At 42.9% G+C, this 21,065-nt stretch overlaps 1 protein-coding gene across 3 annotated transcripts in view; it reads left to right on the plus strand.

Annotated features, from left to right (window-relative positions):
• Positions 1-21,065, plus strand: part of AMMECR1 (AMMECR nuclear protein 1) — a 127,967-nt gene that overhangs the window by 30,939 nt on the left and 75,963 nt on the right. Inside the window, exon 2 of one of the 3 annotated variants that reach the window (XM_077922737.1) lies at positions 2,704-2,783. The exons of the other annotated variants lie outside the window; for them this stretch is intronic. Within the exon in view, the coding sequence (XP_077778863.1) occupies positions 2,704-2,783 (80 nt within the window). The remainder of the gene's footprint in view (positions 1-2,703; positions 2,784-21,065) is intronic. 3 annotated transcript variants of the gene reach the window in all.

Here is a 21,065-nt window from a genome sequence, read left to right on the forward strand (position 1 = left end):
CGATTGCTTTCTGTGTAAGAGCCCCCCCCCCCTCCAGACTAGCAGGTAGCTCTCCAGTTTGTCTTGTTGCTCCAGTGTGCTGCTCCAACTACTTTTGTTAGAATCCCCCATATTTTTCCTGCTCTAAGAACAACTTCTCTCTCTTTCTCTCTCTCTCTCTCTCTCTCTCTCTCTCTCTCTCTCTCTCTCTCTCCCTCACAGCCATTCTCACAATCCCTAAAAGCCTTCTTACTTTATAGAAACACGCAACCTTTTATCCCCATAGCACTCCTTTCCACTGTTACTGTCCTTGTGTGTTCCCCCCCGCCCATGTATTTTTCACCCTGCCTAAAACGTCTGACCTAGATCCCAACAGCGCTCCCATCTCATATGTACCAGGGATCCCCCACCCATTATCCCTAATTACTCTTCTATTGTAAGCAATAGTGAATATTTCAGTGCATCTGAATGAAATTGCTTTCGTCTAGTGGACAGCATCCTTCTCCCTCTAGCTACACTCTCCTACACCTCTACATGGCTCAACCCAACCCCTTTGTGTACCCCAACAAACACATCTTGTGAGCACCCTTCAGATTTTTCTGCTTTCCCTGTAAAGACTTAACAGATCTCCCAGGATGCTGCTTCCTCACCCTGTTTGTCTCCTAACACTCATACTGTACTTGTACGGGAGCCTGGGTGGAGTGCTTGTACGGGAGCTTGGGAGGGTGGCATATGCAGGGAAGAACTAGCAGGCAGAAAGAGAATCCTTGACACTTCCATCCACCTGCAAGTTTTTCATCTGAGAATACACCCCCCTCCCCATTTGAGAACAGAAGTAAACACAGCTAAGGAGGGGGGAATGGACCGAGGTGGCTGCAATGGAGAGTTTCATTGGCATGAGAAAAGTTATGTATCCTTCCTCTCACCTGCCAGTTCTCCCCTTCATTCTGTTACCGTAGCTAAAGGGGGTTTAGTAGTAGAGTTTGCTAAGGTAATTCAATAGTTTTGCCTTCAGAGCAACTGCTTCATCAGCAGCAACCTTTAGTGAATAATCCCTTACTTCCTTCCCATATAGCTTTCTCTTAGCTGAAATATAACTCCTTCTTTCTCCAGTGAGCAGTTCTGTAGCTACCTCAGTTGTGTTTCTTGGCTTCTTACACCGGCAGGAGGGGGGAAAGAAGGTCCTCAGTTCCAACTTCACTAATGTCCCTTTAGGACCATTCACCCCATAATACTTCCACCCCCCACCACCCCACAGCAAGCATAAAATTCACAGTGGATGTCCTCTTTCAAAGTACAGCCCCTCATTTATTAGTTTTAAAACAAAATCATATACCACCATGTTTTCAGGTTGTTTTTCACAAGCAACAACTCAATAACATTTATTATATTTATATAATATGCTCAAGGTGGCATACAAGTTGTTCCCTGTCTCTTTTACTCTCACAGCAGCCGTTTGAGATAGGTCAGGGAGAGCCAATGCGGTGCCTTCCAGGTGTTTTTGACCTCTGGCAATTCTGGCTGGGGCTGATGGGAGTTGTAGTCCAAAATATCTAGTAGACACTGTGTTGGCTACCGCTGAGTTACTCCAAGAGATAGTGCCTAAATCAAAGATAGTAGGTAAAAAATAGTTTGGCAGTGTAGGCTCCAGGGAAGGGAATTCTACTGACAGGGTACCAGCACTGAGAAGGCTCAGGCTACTGCCCAGACTGGGAGGGAACCCAGAAGAGAACTCATTGTAGATAGTCATGCTCTAGGAAGCCAATATAAGGTAAAGGTAAAGGGACCCCTGACCATTAGGTCCAGTCACGGATGACTCTGGGGTTGCGGCGCTCATCTCACTTTATTGGCCGAGGGAGCCAGCATACAGCTTCCAGGTTGTGGCCAGGATGACTAAGCCGCTTCTGGCAAACCAGAGCAGCGCACGGAAACGGCGTTTACCTTCCCGCTGGAGCGGTACCTATTTATCTACTTGCACTTTGACGTGCTTTCAAACTGCTAGGTGGGCAGGAGCAGGGACCGAGCAACGGGAGCTCACCCCGTCGTGGGGATTCAAACTGCCGACCTTCTGATCGGCAAGTCCTAGGCTCTGTGGTTTAACCCACAGCACCACCTGTGTCCCAGGAAGCCAATATACTGAGGCTAAATATGTCCAAGAGATGTTGCAGCTGATGGAATATATTTTATGCCACAGGGGCCACTTGGACCCCCAGTGGCAGCTGGATCCAGGAACATTCTTAGACTGCAGACTTCTTTCTTATGAGGAGTACAGCCCTGTCCAAGAAAGGTAGAACACCATCTTCCTGAGTGGAGGAGCCCAACTACCCAAGCCATGCATCTCCACATAGCAACTAGCATCCTTACATGTTTGAACCTGTATTGCAGGTTTTGCTAGTAAGGATCTTCACCACTCTATATTGCAGAAACATTGTTGCCGTATAGTTAAGGTGGAAAGATCAAATGACATTCTGCTATTGTAAAGTCTTGCCACTGTAATCCTAATAAAATCAAGACTATTTGTCCAAATTATCTAAAGGTTAACACAGAAAATCTTCATGCTAAGCACACTATAAATTGACCACATTAAAAATAAAACCTGATAAGAAATTACTGAGATACAGCAGTTGTTTAAAGATTCCCCTAATAAGTGCAAATTTATCCACTTTGTGACAATTATTTGCACATCTAAAATATACCTTCTGTTTTTCCCTTTTGCTGGTTTAGATACACTCAAAAATTCAAGGAAATTGCAGAGGTCTTCTCTTCCCTGGTTTGGTGAAAATCTGTTGTGTATCCATAAAAATGTGAGGTTTTAAAATTTCAATTTCAACCCATCATTTAAGTAAGGGCAAGTCATATTTCAACACACATTCAGGGCTAGGTTGTGCCGGGTGAAGCTTCTCAGTTGAATGATCATCTGCTGCCAGACTGACAGCACAATCTTATACAGTACTAGCCTGCTCAGAATTAAGGCTCATCGAGTTCAATGGGACTTACTCTCAGGTGTAGGATTTAAGCCTCAGGAAGCTTGCAAAAGCCAGTAGTTCTGGGAAATGGGGGTGTTGGGGCAAGAGGGAACAACAACCTGTATGTAGTGGTTGGTTGTAGTGCTTTGCATTATGTGTATGTTTGGATTTATTTGTGTGAAGTGATTGTAAAGGGCTGAGCCTGAAGCAGTTTTTGTGTGTGTGTGGTTTTGCATTTGTGTAAAGGGGATTGTGAGAAGCGCCTGAAAATGGTTAGACCAGGAGTGACCCAGACCACTTCAGGGAGAGCTTGATGGCTAAGTAAGGAGTTGAATGCAGTGTATATCCATAACCATGTACAGTATATTGATAATTTATTCAAAGAAATTTGCTATATAGGAAACCATTGCAATAATAATAAGCACTGTTTGCTGCTTTGCATAGAATCTACTGTGTGCTTCACCAAACTCTTCAATACATATATTGTGAACTTTGTATATTTATCAGAATATTTTTTGATATGTTTGTCTTGGAGATTGATCTTTTTGCCTCTGAAGCCAGAAATCTGCATAGCTAAACACAAAGCTAAACCTATCTCATATCTGTCTCTGTATTCTGTTCAGTGTGGCATTAGACCAATTAATTTTCTCTTTGCTGTATCAGAGGTAAGTTATGAGTTCTCATAACCGCTTAACTTAAAGATGCACATTTGCCATGACATAACCACATTCGTTATCCTTTGTATGACCGTCCTACAAATAGGAACGTAAAAGGATAAGAAAGTATATTTTACTTAGTTTTTCAATGTGCTTTTATGGGTGAAGTGGGGATTCTAATCCAGGTTACTGAACAAAAATAAGGAAGCTTGGGAGGTAGCAATTGTTCTTGATTGATTGATTAACATAGCACACAGGATTGTGGCCTTTGTGTGGCATAGAAAAATGCTGTACAGCTGTCATACACATTGCCCCTATATAACACAACACCCCTCACACAACATTTTCTGTTCAATCAGGAACCTTATTTTCTTTTCTATGAATTGCTTGCCTCATCGTAGCTAGTTTACCTTATCCATATGTTTCAAAGTACTTCCAAGCCACCTGCGTTAGAATACTCTGTCCAACACCAAACTCAGGTGGTGAGTGCGATAACAATGCAGCCAAAACGGAGGAATGTTGAGATTTAAAGAAGTACAATTAAAAAACAAACTGAAAACCTAACTAGATTAAAAAGCAATGCCACACCCCAACAGATCAGTTTAGACTGAGCATACTTAGTAGCTATGGAATGTTGAATGTTGCTTGGAATAGAAAAATGAAGGGTGGCGGCGGAGCAAGTATCCTGGAGGAGGGCATGGTTGCCTGATTGACAGGAAATCTGAACTTCTTCCAGGAGATGAAGATACACAGCCACATTTTGTTGCAGCTCCCACTTGTCCCACTTACAGAATGCTGTCTTATCTTGCTTTCAGCCTTCACTTCAGGTTGAGCCTCCCATTATGCTATGCAGAAATACCGCTGTATTGTATTCATGTGTTCAGTGAACTGAAAATTCCTTTCCCCTCTTGTCATCATTCAGTTGCTGTACAGTTTCTAGGTCCTATAGATGCATCACTACACTAGTGGTCACTGGTGAAGTTGTAATCTCTGGTTATCCCTCCTGCAACTGTGGGTTGAAACAGATGGCCAGTTTCCATGTGGTTTCCAATGTATAGTATTCCCCATAGCAGCTGTAACATGAGAGACAGCTGGTTTAGACTCTGGCCAGATGGAAAGCCAAGTGTAACTGTGCCCTCCATTTCTCTGGACATCCGAACAACTGTAGTTGTTGGCTTACCACATGACTGCTGTCTTTCTCAAGCTGTCTTGGCTTCAGTTTCACCAAAATTCTTCCTGTGCATTGAGCCTCCACAGTTACCAGGGCAGTACCTATGCTGCTATTCCATGAGAGTTGAGCGTGATGTGCTGAACATAGAATTCAGCTTCCTGGAATTCTGAATTTTCATGAGAGTTTCTACTCCCTTTTGTCTGCAAAGATAGGCTTTGAGATATGTGACCAATGCCTGCTAAAATGTCAGAAGCCAAGGAAGTTGATGAGTAATATTTTAAGCTGTGGGAGAGGAACAAAGAGAGGGAGAGAGAATATGCATCCCTGCCAAAAATGCTTCCACTTTCAAAAACATATAAAAACAAGAAACAGTTTATGCCTTTTGGTGGTCTCCATGCTTCTTCAGCTCCCTGAATCTCCCATTCCTTTCCTCCTCCTTAGCCTCTTCTGGACCAGGAATGGTAAAAATTCCATACCCTGCAAGCTGTATGACAAACTAAAATGCACACACTGCGTTTTAGTAGTGACATGCACCCTACTAGGGTTGCTGCTGATGTGTATTGCTGCACTCTTATACTCATCCACTGTCTGCAACAGTGAATACCTTATTACAGTGGTATGTCTGGATGCGAACGGGATCCGTTCCGGAGCCCCATTCGCACCCAGAAGCGAACGCAACCAGTGTCTGCGCGTGCGCAGGTCACGATTTGCCACTTCTGCGCATGCGTGTGACGTCATTTTGACTGTCTGTGCATGCGCGAGCGGCAAAACTCGGAAGTAATGCGCTTCGTTACTTCCGGGTCACCACAGCGCACAACCCAAAAATACTTATCCCGAAGCTACTTCAGCCCGAGGTAAGACTGTATTCAGCAAATACATATTGGAGAAGACCTGTAGGTCCTTGGCCATGTGAATGCTTGATGTTCAATTCTAGGCATCTCTAGGTAGGTTTGGGAAAGACTCCTGTCTACAAATCTATGGTGAGAGCACAGTTACCTCACAGCTGCTACAGCTTTCGTTGCTGTAAAGCAGGAAAGGGGCATCCAAAATGGTAAGTGAGCTGGAGTAACTTCCCTATAAGAGTTGTGACTTTTTTTGTTTAGAATGAAATAGGGCAATAGGGATCATGTTTATAAAATATTGTGTTGAGAAGGTTGGCAGAACTTTTCCTCTCCCTCTCATACTACAAAAACCCAGGGTCATCTAATGAAGCTATAAGGGTGACAGATTCAAGATAAAGAAAACAAAAGTGTTTTATATTGTGAGCCTCCCTGAGATCTGTGGATGAAGGGTGGTATACCAATCAATCAATCAATCAATCAATCAATCAAATAAATAAATAAATAAATAAATAAATAAATAAATAAATAGCTAGTTATTCGCAAAGCACATAATTAAACTACAGAATTCTCTACCATAAAGTGTGTTGAAGGACCCCATCTTAGATGGCTTTAGAAAGGCATGAGACTCAGATGATGGGCATATATTTTCTCCAGGATCAGAGCAAGCTGCCTCTGAATGCCGGTCTCTGAGAACAGGAGTGGAAGATTGCTGTTGCACTCATGTCCTGCTTGTGAGCTTTCCAGAGGCAACTATTGGTCACTACTGGAAACAGGAGAATGGACAAAATAGCTCTTTGGTTTGATCTAGCAGAGCTCTTATGTTCTGAAACCTTGGAGGGCCAATACAGTATCCTCAGCCTTTTCAGACCCAGGACCAGGGTGGATTTGATTTAAATCAAATTGATTTAAATCATGATTTAAACCACTAGTCAGAAAGACATGATTTAAATAATTATTTTTACAGAAAGACTCATTCTTGCTGGTATAATCTTAATACCAGATGAAAGTTTCATTTTTGGAATAATAAATTTTCATAGTAGTTTTTACAGTTATATCAAAAATTACTGATTTGATATACTATTAGAAATACATTGACAGATAATTATGAAATTATTGTGAGGTTTAATAAGTTAACTGTTTATATTTGGACAACTTTTCTACTGTACTTTATTGGAAGGAGAAAAATAATCATTTCCTTAATAACAATTTAAACAATTTATTTAACCAAAACAATAACATTATAGCATATGTATCCATGTTTGTTAACTGATGTGGTTAAACGATTTTTTTAAAGAAAAACCTTAGACTGAGTTTTAGCACACATGAAAAACTTAAAACAAATCCTTATTTCCTGATGAATAGCCTTTGGACTATAATGTAACTTGAATAGAAAACTCTCTTTAGAAAGATTTTTCCTCCAAAGCATTTTATTTTAAAAATCCAATTTATATTTAAAAAATCTGATTTAAATACAAAAAAGAATCTGATGTTTTTTTAAAAAAAATCATTGATTTTTAGCCACCATGCGCAGGACCCACTTTTAATCCACACATGCATTGGGGGACCCATTTCTGAATATTTTTGCATGGTAGTAGTGTTCCTGTTGTGACCCATCTTGGATCAGGCTGCAACCCACCACTGAATAGCAGTGGTGTAGGTAATACGCAGCTAAAGGGATCAGTGCTGTGGCTTGGCATAAGGCAGCTTACTGTGCTGCATCTTGAGAGTTACATGCCCAGCCTCCTTATTCCATGTGCTGACTTGTTGGCTGGCCAGTAAGTCTCTTATCTAAGCCTTCTAGCTTCCTCCAGTGATTTCTGCATCCCTAACTCTTCAGTGATTCCTAAACAAAACATATGCTCCTCTTTCAAATGTAATCTGAGCTACTCGTGATAGATTGTGGATCATTAAAGCCCACCATTATGTCACTCTTGCTAAGAATTACTTTATTTCTTAGATCCGTTGCATTGGCAGGCTTGTGCAGTGGTTAGTGTCAGACAGTGTTCAAAACTTCTGTTGTTCTAGGCACATTTTGCAACAGGGAATTCATTAGTGCAAGCAGTTTCTGAGCTCGGCGCAGTACTGCTCCTAAGATTTCAGATTAAAACTACAGAGTGGAAGGAAAGGAGGACCTTTTTCTGCCTCCCCACTTCCAGCTACTCTCTGAAGACTGGAGAAGAGACCCTCTTAAGAATATTAGGGGGGAGGTCAGGGGAAGGACTAGACCATGTGAAAAATGAATGATATTTTTGCTGCAGTTCATTCATTTTGTATTCTTGCTATAAAAAAGCACGCCTAGACATTCCGTTGTTGCTTCCATAACCTAGGTTTATCTCAATTTCTAACATTGGTCTCAGACTAGACTGGGGAAGCCCAGATTCAAATCCTCACTTAGCCATGAAACTCACTAGGTGATTTTGGTTCTCCCTCCCTGCCTTCTCCCCTCGTGTGTGTGCGTGTGTGTGTGTGCAGGGTGGATAAAAAACAATGATTTTTTAAATAGGATTTTTTTTATTTAAATTGATTTTTTTTTAATTTAAATTGGATTTTTAAAATAAAATGCTTTTGGAGGAAAAAATATTTGTAAAGATAGTTTTCTATTTACCGTATTTTTCGCCCTATAGGACGCACTTTTCCCCCTCCAAAAATGAAGGGGAAATGTGTGTGCGTCCTATGGGGCGAATGCAGGCTTTCGCTGAAGACTGGAGAGCGAGAGGTGTCGGTGCGCACCGACACCTCTCGCTCTCCAGGCTCCAGGAAGCTATCCGCAAGCCTTGCACGCCCGGGGGAACTCCCCCCGGGTGCGCAAGGCTTGCGGGCGGCAGCCTGCAGCGCGGAGCACGGGGCGCCCTTCGGAGGACCCCCCACGCTTCACGCAGCTGTCCGCAAGCCTTGCGCGCCTGGGGGAACTCGCGCAGGTGTCAGCAAGCCTTGTGCACCCGGGAGATTTCCCCCCCCCCCGGGCGCGCAAGGCTTGCGGGCGGCAGCCTGCAGCGCGGAGCACGGGGCGCCCTTCGGAGGACGCCCCGCGCTTCACGCAGCTGTCCGCAAGCCTTGCGCGCCTGGGGGAACTCCCCCCGGGCGCGCAAGGCTTGCGGGCGGTAGCCGGCAGCGCGGAGCACGGGGCGCCCTCCTTCCAATAAATTACAGTAGAAAAGTTGTCCGAATATAAACAGTTAACTTAACTAAATCTCACAATAATTTCATAATTATCTGTCTATATTTCTAATAGTATAACCAAATCAGTAATTTTTGATATAACTGTAAAAACTCCTCTGAAAATGTATTATTCCAAAAATAAAACTTTCATCTGGTTGTAAATATTAAGATTATACCAACAGCAATGCCTTTTTGTAAAAAAAGAGAGATTTAAATCAAGTCTTACTGACCAGTGATTTAAATCACGATTTAAATCATTTTGATTTAAATCAAATCCACCCTGCTGTGCATGCATGCGTGTGCCTAACCTACCACAGAGTAGTGGGGGGGGGGGAGAGATCCATGCACGCCACCTCAAGCTCCTTGTTGGAAAAGTGGGATAAATGTAAGAAATAAAATTATAGTTGTCGTGTGAACATGTTTGAAAACTGGGGCAAAAGTGCCTAAAATAAAATGAGTTACAAACAGGAGTTAGTTTTCCTTTTACAGTCTGTATTCTGCCAGTATAGTTTTCTGAATAAATCCACCATTTCTACTGATAAGGTTTTCCCCTCTATACAGTGGTGCCTCGCAAGACGGAAAACCCGCTAGACGAAAGGGTTTTCCGTTTGCGATGCGCTTCGCAAGACGAATTTCCCTATGAGCTTGCTTCGCAAGACGAAAATGTCTTGCGAGTCTCGCCATTTCCCCCCCGCTTTCCCCCCCTTTTGCTAAGCCGCTAATAGCCTTTTAGCAGCTAAGCCGCTAAGCCTTTAATAGCCGCTAAACCGCTAATAGCGCTAATACGCTAAGCCGCTAATGGGGTTGCTTCGCAAGACGAAAAAACCGCTAGACGAAGAGAATCGCGGAACGGATTCTTTTCGTCTTGCGAGGCACCACTGTATTAGTATTTCTCATGCTCAGTCTGTTTTATTAACAAAGTTCACTAAATGCCATGCCTGCTCGCCATAAGCTTGTTCCGTAGTTGCTCAGTGTATCCTTCTCTGCCACTATGCTTTTAAAAAAAACCCTTTGTGTCACCAAGAAATCATCTACCATTCTACAGTCCATAGTTGCTATGGTTGTAGCTCCCCATTGTATCAGTATATACCACATTTTTCGCTCTATAAGACGCACAAGACCGCAAGACGCACTTAGTTTTTGGAGGAGGAAAACAAGAAAAAAATATATTCAGAATCCCAGAAGCCAGAACAGCAAGAGGGATCGCCGCGCAGAGAAAGCAGCAATCCCTCTTGCTGTTCTGGCTTCTGGGATAGCTGCGCAGCCTGCATTCGCTCCATAAGACGCGCACACATTTCCCCTTACTTTTTAGGAGGGAAAAAGTGAGTCTTATGGAGCAAAAAATACGGTATATATAATGCTCTCTCTGCTCCAAGCCAGCTAATGATTTTGACTTCACCTGTGATGCCATATTAACCAACACATCCATTGTGCAACCAGTAATGCTAGGTGGAGGCTTGTCGCTGACCTTGCCCTGTGTATCTGAAGCACAGTGCAAAGTTGGGCGACAAGTCTTTGCTCTCTTCTCCAATTATAACTTTGGAGATTGGTAGGGGATTCCGTGTAGTCCATTATCAGCCTCCCACTCTGGTCTCTATCCCCACCCTTCATCCAGCTTGGTGGGGTAGAGGCAAGGCTTACTTGGGCTTTGTCGTTTGCTGATCTTTTGGAGTACCCAATGAACTTCAGCACAAACTGACCCAAATCTGCCTTCCAGTTCCAAGTTAGAGCTGAAAGGGGAAGGCAGAGGCTTTGTACTTGGTAGTCCGAACTCCTAGTGGGCATAGAGCCAAAGTAAATCCCAGGCTTCCTCTGATCTTTGTGGCTGGGGAGGGAGTGGGAATCCCCCCGCCTTGCCCTGAGAAGAAGCCTAGACCTTCTCATGCTTGCTAGAGGTTGTGTGAGCCCTTGCAGTGCTGAATGAAATTGTTGACCCCTGGGAAGAAAGCTCCACCAGGGAAGCTTCAGTCTGCCAAACAGAGCTGTGTTGTCATACTTGGCCTTAGTTATGTGCTTACATGGCTCATTAAAACAGGCACTTTGAAACCACACAATTTTGGGAACACTGAATGGATTTTCACCAGACTAGCAGAAGGCACGCCTTCACAAAAATTTTGAATTGTTAAAATAATCTGAACTGCCAAAAGATTCAACTGTGTTTTCAGGGGATACGAAAACACAAACAGAATAAAGACACTGGTTCAAAGCAAGCTATTAAACTGCAAGAACTTAGTCATTTTTTATCAGATGTTCTAAAATTTGTTCAGTCTATACCCCTCACCAGGTAGATTTTCTGTGCCAGCTTCCATACTGACAAGACAAATTGTCTTGATTGTTTGATCAATAGATTTTTAGGCTTGAAATGACAGAATGCCAAACTGGCCACTTAACTTAATTTTAGTGCCGCTCTTGTACCTGTGGTTAAGAGCTATGGTGAATAGCTTGAATGCTGCATAGCACCCGTCTCTGACTTCCTGTGTTTCCTGGAGGCCCCTTGATTTATTCTGAAGACAGCTCTTGGTAGGGACCAGAAACAGTAGCCTTTCCTAGTGCAAGAACACCTTATCCCGTTCTAAGTTTGGTGCCTTTGTGTTCTTACTCATGGCTGTTTCTTCTTACTGTTTTTTCCATGGCAGCCATGTCGGGTCATGGTGGACCATATTTTAATGCCTTACTGTGAACATTCAAATAGCTTCTGCTTTGCTCCTTTGCTAGTGGAAGCAACAAGCCAGTGTGGTGTAGTGGTTAAGAGCGGTGGACTCATAATCTGGTGAACCGGGTTCGCGTCCCCCCTCCTCCACATGCTGCTGCTGGGTGACCTTGGGCTAGTCTTTGAAGTCTCTCAGCCTCACTCACCTCACAGAGTGTGTGTTGTGAGTGAGGGAGGAAGGGAAAGGAGAATCTTAGCCGCTTTGAGACGCCTTAAAAAGCTAAAGGTAAAGGTACCCCTGCCCGTACGGGCCAGTCTTGCCAGACTCTAGGGTTGTGCGCTCATCTCACTCTATAGGCCGGGAACCAGCGCTGTCCGCAGACACTTCCGCGTCACGTGGCCAGCGTGACGAAGCTGCATCTGGCGAGCCAGCGCAGCACACGGAACGCCGTTTACCTTCCCGCTGGTAAGCGGTCCCTATTTATCTACTTGCACCCGGGGGTGCTTTCGAACTGCTAGGTTGGCAGGCGCTGGGACCGAACGACGGGAGCGCACCCCGCCGCGGGGATTCGAACCACCGACCTTTCGATCGGCAAGTCCTAGGCGCTGAGGCTTTAACCCACAGCGCCACCCGTGATAAAGCAGGATATCAAACCCAAACTCCTCTTCTTCCTGGTTTGGCCCTTCAAGCCCAAGGATCATGGTTTGTTTCACTCCCAACACAACATAATTTGAAGCAAATTTTTGATAAAAACAAGCCACAATCCTCTGTTCAGCTGTAAAGCTAAGTCAGGGATCATGGTTTGATTTTCTTGCTGTAGGGGAGGAGCAAATAGGAGCGTTTTCTCTGTTCACTGTTAACTCTGAAAACTCAGCCATTATCAGTAGCGTGATGAGTGCAGGATACTTGAGGAGGCTCCTTCTTAGACCACTCGCCCATCTAACTCAGTATTGTCTAGTCAAAATAGCAGTGGTTTTACAAGGTGCTTGGCAAAGGTCTCTCTCAGACCTGCAATCTCACATCATAGCACTATGTTTCCCAGACTTGGGACTTAAACTGTTGTTGGATTACAACTCCTATCATCCCTAGATAACAGGACCAGTGGTCAGGGATGGATGGGAGTTGTAGTCCAAAAAACAGCTCGAGACGCAAATTTGAGAAGCATTGTAACGGATTCGATGGATGGAACAAGGGGCCTTCTGAATTCAAACATGTGCTCTGCTATGGAGCTATGTCTCTCTTACTACACTTGGGGAAGGATTTGGCTTTCAAGTACAGTCTAGTATGTATTTTGTTTCATAAAATGTATATACCCTTTGACTATTAAAAAACTCTCAAATCTTGTAATTTAACATGTACTGTTTGAGATTCAAAGTGCTGCACACCATTAACTACTCAAACAAATGGTCTCTTTTCAGCTCCCACTTTCCAGCAGCATCCCCTGAAAGTGCCGCTCCTCAGGATCTGGACTGGTATCTTCAATAGGAAATACCTGCTCTCTGGGTGGATTTCTCTGGGGATTGAGGAATGCTAAGATTCTGCCTCCTACTGCCTTTCAGTCCCTTAACAAGCATCCTTGCCTGTGCAAATGTGCACGTAGTACTGAATTTAAATAGACCCCTATGTGCTTCTTAACCTTTGTAAGCGCCAGGGTTTGTAGAGCCTCTTAATTTCCCCCAAACTCCAGCTAATTATCTCTAAGGCTGCATATGTGTTTAAAATTTTGATTACATGGTTTCATTGCAGAGGGTCTATCATCCACCTGTTTTTGTGAATTAAAGATTGCAAAGAAAATAGAAGAAAGAGACTCTTGCACAGGCCCACTTTTGTGATAATACTTGATCTTGCCATTTTCTCCCTCTCCCCTGAGTTGTCATTCGATTTTAATAAGGGTTTTCTTCCCAATAGTTTTTGTGTGGGTGTAATTTCTTAGGTTTTCTTCTGGAGTAAATAAACTGTGCACATATACCTAAGGAAAATCTGTGACTCCATGAAAATCCTCAAATGTGTGTTTAATTCCACATGTTCCAGTTACAGATAGGTAGCCGTGTTGGTCTGCCATAGTCAAAACAAAAAAAATTCCTTCCAGTAGCACCTTAAAGACCAACTAAGTTAGTTCTTGGTATGAGCTTTCGTGTGCATGCACACTTCTTCAGATAGCTCATACCAAGAACTAACTTAGTTGGTCTTTAAGGTGCTACTGGAAGGAATTTTTTTTGTTTTAATTCCACATGGTTAGCTATATTTCTCTGTTGCAGGGAAAACAAGAGTTTTGTGGCACTTTCAAAACTAACAGATTTATTGTAGCATAAGCTTTTGTGGGCCAAAGCCCACTGTCAGATGCATCAGCTGAAGAATATCGAGTTTCAGCTTTGCATTTAATTAATGTGTCAGAAATTAATTCCACCCACAGGTTAGTTTGTGACTACTCTAAGAATATATTACCCATGGAACTCCCTTCATTAAGCTATTTAGAGATCACTCCCTGGAATGCAACAGTTAGGAGTTTTCAGTGCTTAATGTTTGGATGAAAAATAAATAATTTTGCTTGCACATGAATATTTGGTCTCAAGTAACTTCAATTTGGTTTCATGGGAACCAATTTGATGCTCCTTAAAGTTTAGAATAGCTCAAATATATTTTAAATCAGGCAAATTTATGTTGAATCTGATTAAACGTGCATCATAGAGTCTATTTAAAGGACTATTCTCTGGTTATGAAACAGTGATGAAGGCTTACTTCATCAGTGTCAGCTCAGGGCCGTCTAGTGGGGCTCTTTAAGGCAATGAGAGAACCTTTACAATCTCTTGCTTCTTCATTTACAGAAGCCTCATCAGCTTGCTGTGACATTTTTGCCAGGCACTTTGAAGATGAAATTGCCTGTGTTAGGGCTGACTTGGCTGCTGCTGACATGGAGAGTCTAGACCTGCAGTGTTTAATGCCCTGTTCACTCACAAGTTAGGTAGGTTTTAGCTGTTGTTCCCCGAAGATTGGTCAACAAGAGTTTTGTCCACACAGCCACTTGCTTGTTGGATATTGGCGACATGGCTGGTGTGGAAAAGTTTGCACTTTCAGTAATGGCTGTGTTATTAACTCTTCACTAGCCAAATGTAGTATGTTGGCCACGTTTAAATGGGCAGAGGTACAGATGTCACTGAAAAGCCATTATTTGATCTTCAAGATTTTGGAAATTATTGGCCAATAATTGAGACCCTGTTGGTGTTTGTGGTATTGAAAGACAGTAAATGTAGCTATTTCACCTGTAGGTTTGGGGAGAATTTGGAGGTGTTTTCTGTAACCTATTTTCTACCTCATAGGAAGCAATTTGTGAAATTCCATAAACTTGTATTCTTTGCTGAATATCTACCTTGACTGGGTGTGCTGGTCCTGGGGGGGAGGTTACCGTGAGGCGTGGTCAGAGTCCGGTCCTGGGTCAAGGGTCTGGAGACAGTCCACAAAGGGCGAAGCGGGGTCCGAAGCAAGAAGCCGGGCGTGGTCGGGAACTCTGGAAGAACAGGTCTGGGTGTTGGCAGAAGCAGGTTTCCAACGACGTTGCTCCCGCAACCCGGGACCGGGCTGACTGGCCTTTATCTTCTCTGAGGCTAGGGGTGGTCCCGGCCCACAGGTGACCCGCCTCTCCTGGCCTTAAGGCGAGCACTCCTCCTGAGAGAACCCAGTTCCCTCCGCCTCTCTGCCCTGAGCCTCTGCAGCTCAGGAGAGGCTGGAGGGTTACTGGACCCAGGGGGAGACTCACCTTCCCTGGGAGAGGCGCACCTGTAGGCAATGGGCCCTCAATCACCTCCGGAGCCAGAGTGGATTCATCTGGTGTCTGCTCCTGAGGATCCGGCACAGGTGCAGGCGCTTCAGATTCAAGGCCCTGCCCCAGTTCAGCCGGCCCTGGAGGCGGGGACTCCTGTGCAGGCTGGGATTCCTCAGGTTCAGCCTCTGAATCAGATTCCCAGGCCATCACACTGGGTTTGTTTGGAAATTTTGAGAGAGGTGCCTATAAAATATCATTAGATTTTAATTTGGATCCAGGAGCAATTGTCTCTTCCTTGAATCAATTTGTCTATAGGCTGCATTGGATTGGATGAGTGCTAATGTGCATCAGTACATGATGCTTAATACAAATACAGTGGTACCTCGGGTTACATACGCTTCAGGTTACAGACTCCGCTAACCCATAAATAGTGCTTCAGGTTAAGAACTTTGCTTCAGGATGAGAACAGAAATCATGCTCCGGCGGCTTGGCAGCAGCAGGAGGCCCCATTAGCTAAAGTGGTGCTTCAGGTTAAGAACAGTTTCAGGTTAAGTACAGACCTCCGGAATGAATTAACCCGAGGTACCACTGTAAAGTGAAAATGGCAGGATATACAGTAGGATCTTTGAAGAACATATTCTGTTTAAAGAGCTAGGCTCTCAGCTGGAGGATGTTTTTCAACTTAGCTTTTCTTTGCTCTTGGATGATCAAGAGGTAGTTGTAGTCCCAGTGCCTTTTTTTATACTGCCATCTTAAAGGTAAACAGCACCCCCCCACACACACCTAGATAATAGGAGATTACCAGCCATTCATCATGCAATGAAACCCTTGTGACATGACTTCTGCAAAACAGTCTACATAACATTGCCTTCTTAAGACATTTGAACAGCTTCAAACTGGTGTAAAATATAGCAGCCTTTTACAAATGTTTGGTTGTAGTTTCATTGGTTTTCTATTAGCTTACAGGTTTGCTTCAAAGTCTTTGTCATTAGCTGTCTAAAGCATTTAACAGCTGAGAGCTGCTCTATCTGCTAGAATGCCTTCTTGTTAGATACTTCTCCCATTTAGGGTCTAAAGGCAAGGCCTTATTTCAGATCCCTTTCTGTTGAGATGCATTATCCATGAGGGTGTGTAGGAGGTGTGTTCACTTTTTCACAACTTTTGTAATATTAAGCTTCTATAAGCCAGTGGAAAAAGCTGGAGTATTTTTAGGCATTCATCAGACAATAAGGAAATATTAGGGTTTTTTATATTTATTTTTTGGTATACCAATCTTGACAAAGGCTTTTGGAAAAGCAGCATCTAAATTCTATTACAATAAAATACAGTGGTACCTCTGGTTATGTACTTAATTCGTTCCGGAGGTCCGTTCTTAACCTGAAACTGTTCTTAACCTGAGGTACCACTTTAGCTAATGGGGCCTCCTGCTGCTGCCGCGCCACCGGAGCACGATTTCTGTTCTCATCCTGAAGCAAAGTTCTTAACCCAATATATTATTTCTGGGTTAGCGGAGTCTGTAACCTGAAGCGTATGTAACCCGAGGTACTACTGTACAACTGAAAGTGAAAACAAACAAATCACTAAAAGACAACAACACCTGGTCAGACCAGTACATTGTTTTAAAGCTTTTTCAGATTAGCATTTAAATGGTAATAATAATAATAATTTATTATTTATACCCCGCCCACATGGCTGGGTTTCCCCAGCCACTCTGGGTGGCTTCCAACAGAATATTAAAATACAATAGTCCGTCAAACATTAAAAGCTTCCCTAAACAGAGCTGCCTTCAGATGTCTTCTAAAAGTCTGGTAGTTGTATTTCTCTTTGACATCTGGTGGGAGGGCGTTCCACAGGGCGGGTGCCACTACCAAGAAGTCCCTCTGCCTGGTTCCCTGTAATTTGGCTCAGATGTAATGCTCAGATGTATCAAGGCATGGTGCAGAGATGGCAAGCTGATTATTAAAAAAGGAATACCAAGCTGTGTAAAACATCCACAACCTGTCCAGGTGGCTCAATGTAACTTCAGCTTTTGATGTTGGGACATGAATAGCCTAACTTTAGCAAAACATTTATGAGTTGGAGGCCTCAGTTATAAGAAATTGAATGTGGCATGGGTGTAAACTGAACTTGAAGAGTGGTTTGAATGCTTTAGGTTCTCTCCCTGTACCCTGCAGTACATTCCATTAGGTTTTGTTTGTCATCTTCATCTGTTTAAGCAAATGGATAGACATTCTACTAGTGTGAGCCCGTATAGTAAGTGCTTCTCAATCTTTTGCACATTTAGGCTGTATTCTTACAAGTGTTTCAACATTACTCTTAGCATAATCTTAAGTATATTGCCGTAAGATAACTTTAAATTAATAATAATAAATGAATAATTTTAAATTTGTAAAATACATATCTGGTTATGACTTCATTTCCTAGTACAAAGAGATATGGCTCATTTATCATGCTACCACCTTTACTTGCCTGTTCACCGGGTGTTCCTTTTCCTGTGTCTGGCTTTTTGTCTCGACTCGCGCCTCAAAATTGTTCCTAGGAACTTTAGCTTGTGTTGACAAACTTCCTTTGCCAATTTGGATTTCTTTGTTCTCAGAGAATTGTATTCTTTAGGAGCCAATTTCCAACATGACTCTAATAAAATCAGCTGCCCCTTGTATCTAGAGTATGTCAACATGTTTGGTGTGTTTTATATTTCTTTTCCCTTAGAACATGTAGAAGAAGTGTGTTCAGGCAAATACGAAATTTATGCAAATATGAATACTTCCCCTTGTCTGATTTCACATGGTACATTAAATCAAGGATCAGGAGATCAGAAATGAGACTTAGGTTTATGAGTAACATACTCCTATTTAATTTTGTTATTAGGTCAAAATCTGCAAGTTATAGTTAGGGCTTTTCCTCTATACCAAAAGGGATAATCCAATTCAGCCAGCAATTTCTGATTCTGATTTGGAAGGCAGCCTCTAAGCATAGTTCACCACCATAACAAGGTATGTTTAGCATTATACAGGAACTGATATGGGAATACATGTGTTATGTAAACTGCTTAGAGGTTTTTGTTGATTAAGCAGTATATAAATATTATTAAATAAAAAAAGAGTAGGGAGGAGGAAGCCCATGGCACCTTGGCTCATTCATAATCCACCAGGCCCTGGTTTGGAGGATTGTTGAAATGTAGTGTTTCAGTGTTGTACTAAAGAATACCTAGATATTTGACCATGGCTGTTCAGCCACCGTTCATCTGGTCCCTTTTCATAGTATTCCCACAGAATCCATAAAGTGTGGAAGATGTGTATTATTTAGTCTGCTGCTGGCGTCTGTCTCAAGAGACAATGGAGTATGCCTCCAGGGGTGAAGTCAAACAGCTGCATTAGCAGCACCAAAGTGACCTTCCCAGTACACAAGACTGAGCAGTGTATGTGGAGGTCCTAGGCTGCTCACTTGACAAGACCTCCCTCTCAGCCTCGCTGATGTGGACCAAAGGAAAATGGAGAAATACAGTTGGCTCCAGCTTAGCTGCAGGAGTTGCTGGAAGGAGGCATACAAGGTCCCATCTAACCATCTTAGGTACTCCAGTCCAGAATTGTGTAGGGTTTACTCCTTAGCCCTTTCTTCCTCCAAAGATATATTGCAGGGCAGCAGAGGTTTCGGATCAGAGATTTATTTCTCCCAGATGGGCTACCTTCCCAGGTTGACGAGCCCAGTCTCCCTTCCCTCTACAGCACATGCAGAAACTGTCCTCTTGACCCACTATTGGTCTTGTCCACTCAATCCGTTGGAGCCTGTCTTTGCCTGCAGGGGAAGTCCCTAACTCACGGAGGGTTTGAGACACATCAGCTGCCCTTACCTGGTTTCTAAGAGCTACAGGTGAGAGCTGAGTACAGGGTAGGGACCAAAGGTGGACAAACTATCCCAGAAGGAGCTTGACGTGTTCCACACCAGAGGTACTATCGCTCTCTTAACACCCCATACACGAATTGAATTCATAAATCTTTCTGTTCTGTAAGGGCTATGAAAGTGGTTTACAATATACTTAGGGCACCCTAATAAGAGAGTTTCCCTATCAGTTTTATAAGCTAAAAAAATTCCTTCCAGTAGCACCTTAGAGACCAACTATGTTTGTTATTGGTATGAGCTTTCATGTGCATGCACACTTCTTCAGATACCAAACGCACTGATCCTCATACCATTCAGATATCTGAAGAAGTGTGCATGCACACAAAAGCTCATACCAATAACAAAGTTGGTCTCTAAAGTGCTACTGGAAGGAATTTTTTTATCTTGTTTCGACTACGGCAGACCAACACGGCTACCTACCTATAACTAGTTTTATAAGCAACATCTATGGTTCTTTATTATTTATCCTTATATATTCTTTATTCTCATCTGTTCTTATTCATTCTCTATTCAAATTTATTCTAGAATGTTCCGCCTAAATATTAAAAGGCTTTACAGAGCTGTTCTTTTTTTTATTTATTTAAACTATTTGCATCATAGTGGGTAAGGCTTTAAAGTGTGGCACCTTCTTCAAATTCTTCATAAATGCTGTATACTTAAGAGACGCCACTGTGCTACTCAGCAGGGGATTCCTTTACTTTCAAAACAAAGACTGGTGAATGTACCTTGGTATTAAAAGCCAGGAAGAGGGCGTACCAAGTTGTTGAAAGGGTTGCAGAACGAATGCAGAATTTAAGCTTCCTTGAATTAGCAAGATTTCTCGGAGCAAATGAGGAGAAATCTGTTGGTGGCCTCTCTTAATTTGCAGTTCTTCACTACAGAATCTTAATAGGTCTGACTAGAATCTTGGTTAACTGATTAACAGCACCAAAATATTCAAAATGTGACTTTAATTATTGTAGTAGTGGCAGTGTGGAGAAGGAGCAAGAGCTATGGCCTAGAGCCCCGCAAATTTATATGAATTGTGTTAATTAAGCTGATTTTGATAATAGGCAAATGAATCGCTGCCCTCCATCCCATAGGGCTCTTGGTGTCAGACAAATCGGCTGCTCTAGGGTTAGCTATCTAATTCATTGCTCTGAGTTGCATTTTACTGATAGCCACACACAAAATTAATTATTTGCTAGTTAGTGCAGATATGATACCACTCTGAAATAGAGTGGAGAAAGTCCACTGCAGAGCATCTCCTTTGCATGCAGAAGGCCACAGATTCAATCTCCAGGATCTCTAAGTAGGACTGGGAAAGATCTCTGCATGAATTTCATGTGAACTCAGGAGATAGTGAAAATGCATTTGGCCACCACAAACACCACAAACAGAGTGTCAACTGAGCTTATTCCTGGAGTGGGGTCAGGTGTTGTGTGTTAGTTACATAGAGACTGGATTACGGCGGTGCTCTTTCCTTTCCACCGCCTTGGAAGTATTTGGAAAGTGTTTGGAAACTTCCAAGTGATCCAGAATGCAGCAGCAAAGGGAGCTGGTTCTTAGGAGCATGCAAAGCCATTGCTCCAACAGCTACTGGCTTTGAGTTTGTTTTTGGACACAATTCAAGGTTTTTGACCTTTTTAAGCAACTTAGGTTCAGGATATCTAAAGGTCCCATTTCATTCCAAATGATCCTGTCTTATTATAAAGATTTGTAGGTGAGGCACTTCTTTCTTCCTGCCGCCTCAGTTGTTTTCTCTGTGATTATACTATGGTTGTGGAACTCCCTACCTAGGGAGGCTCATGTTTTCCGTCCAAAGGTCTTTTGGCACCTATTTAAGATACTCCTTTTTTGGCAGGCTTTGAGCTTGTTTGAGCTGAAAGGCTTTTTACTAATCCTATGATTATATTTGTATCTGCTGTGAGCTGTCTTTTAGTCTGGAATTTTATTATTAGTGCTAGATATAGAAGTTTGCTTTGTAAGTGTTGAACACCAT

Source organism: Podarcis muralis, chromosome Z (assembly GCF_964188315.1).
Source record: "Podarcis muralis chromosome Z, rPodMur119.hap1.1, whole genome shotgun sequence".
NCBI lineage: Eukaryota > Metazoa > Chordata > Lepidosauria > Squamata > Lacertidae > Podarcis > Podarcis muralis.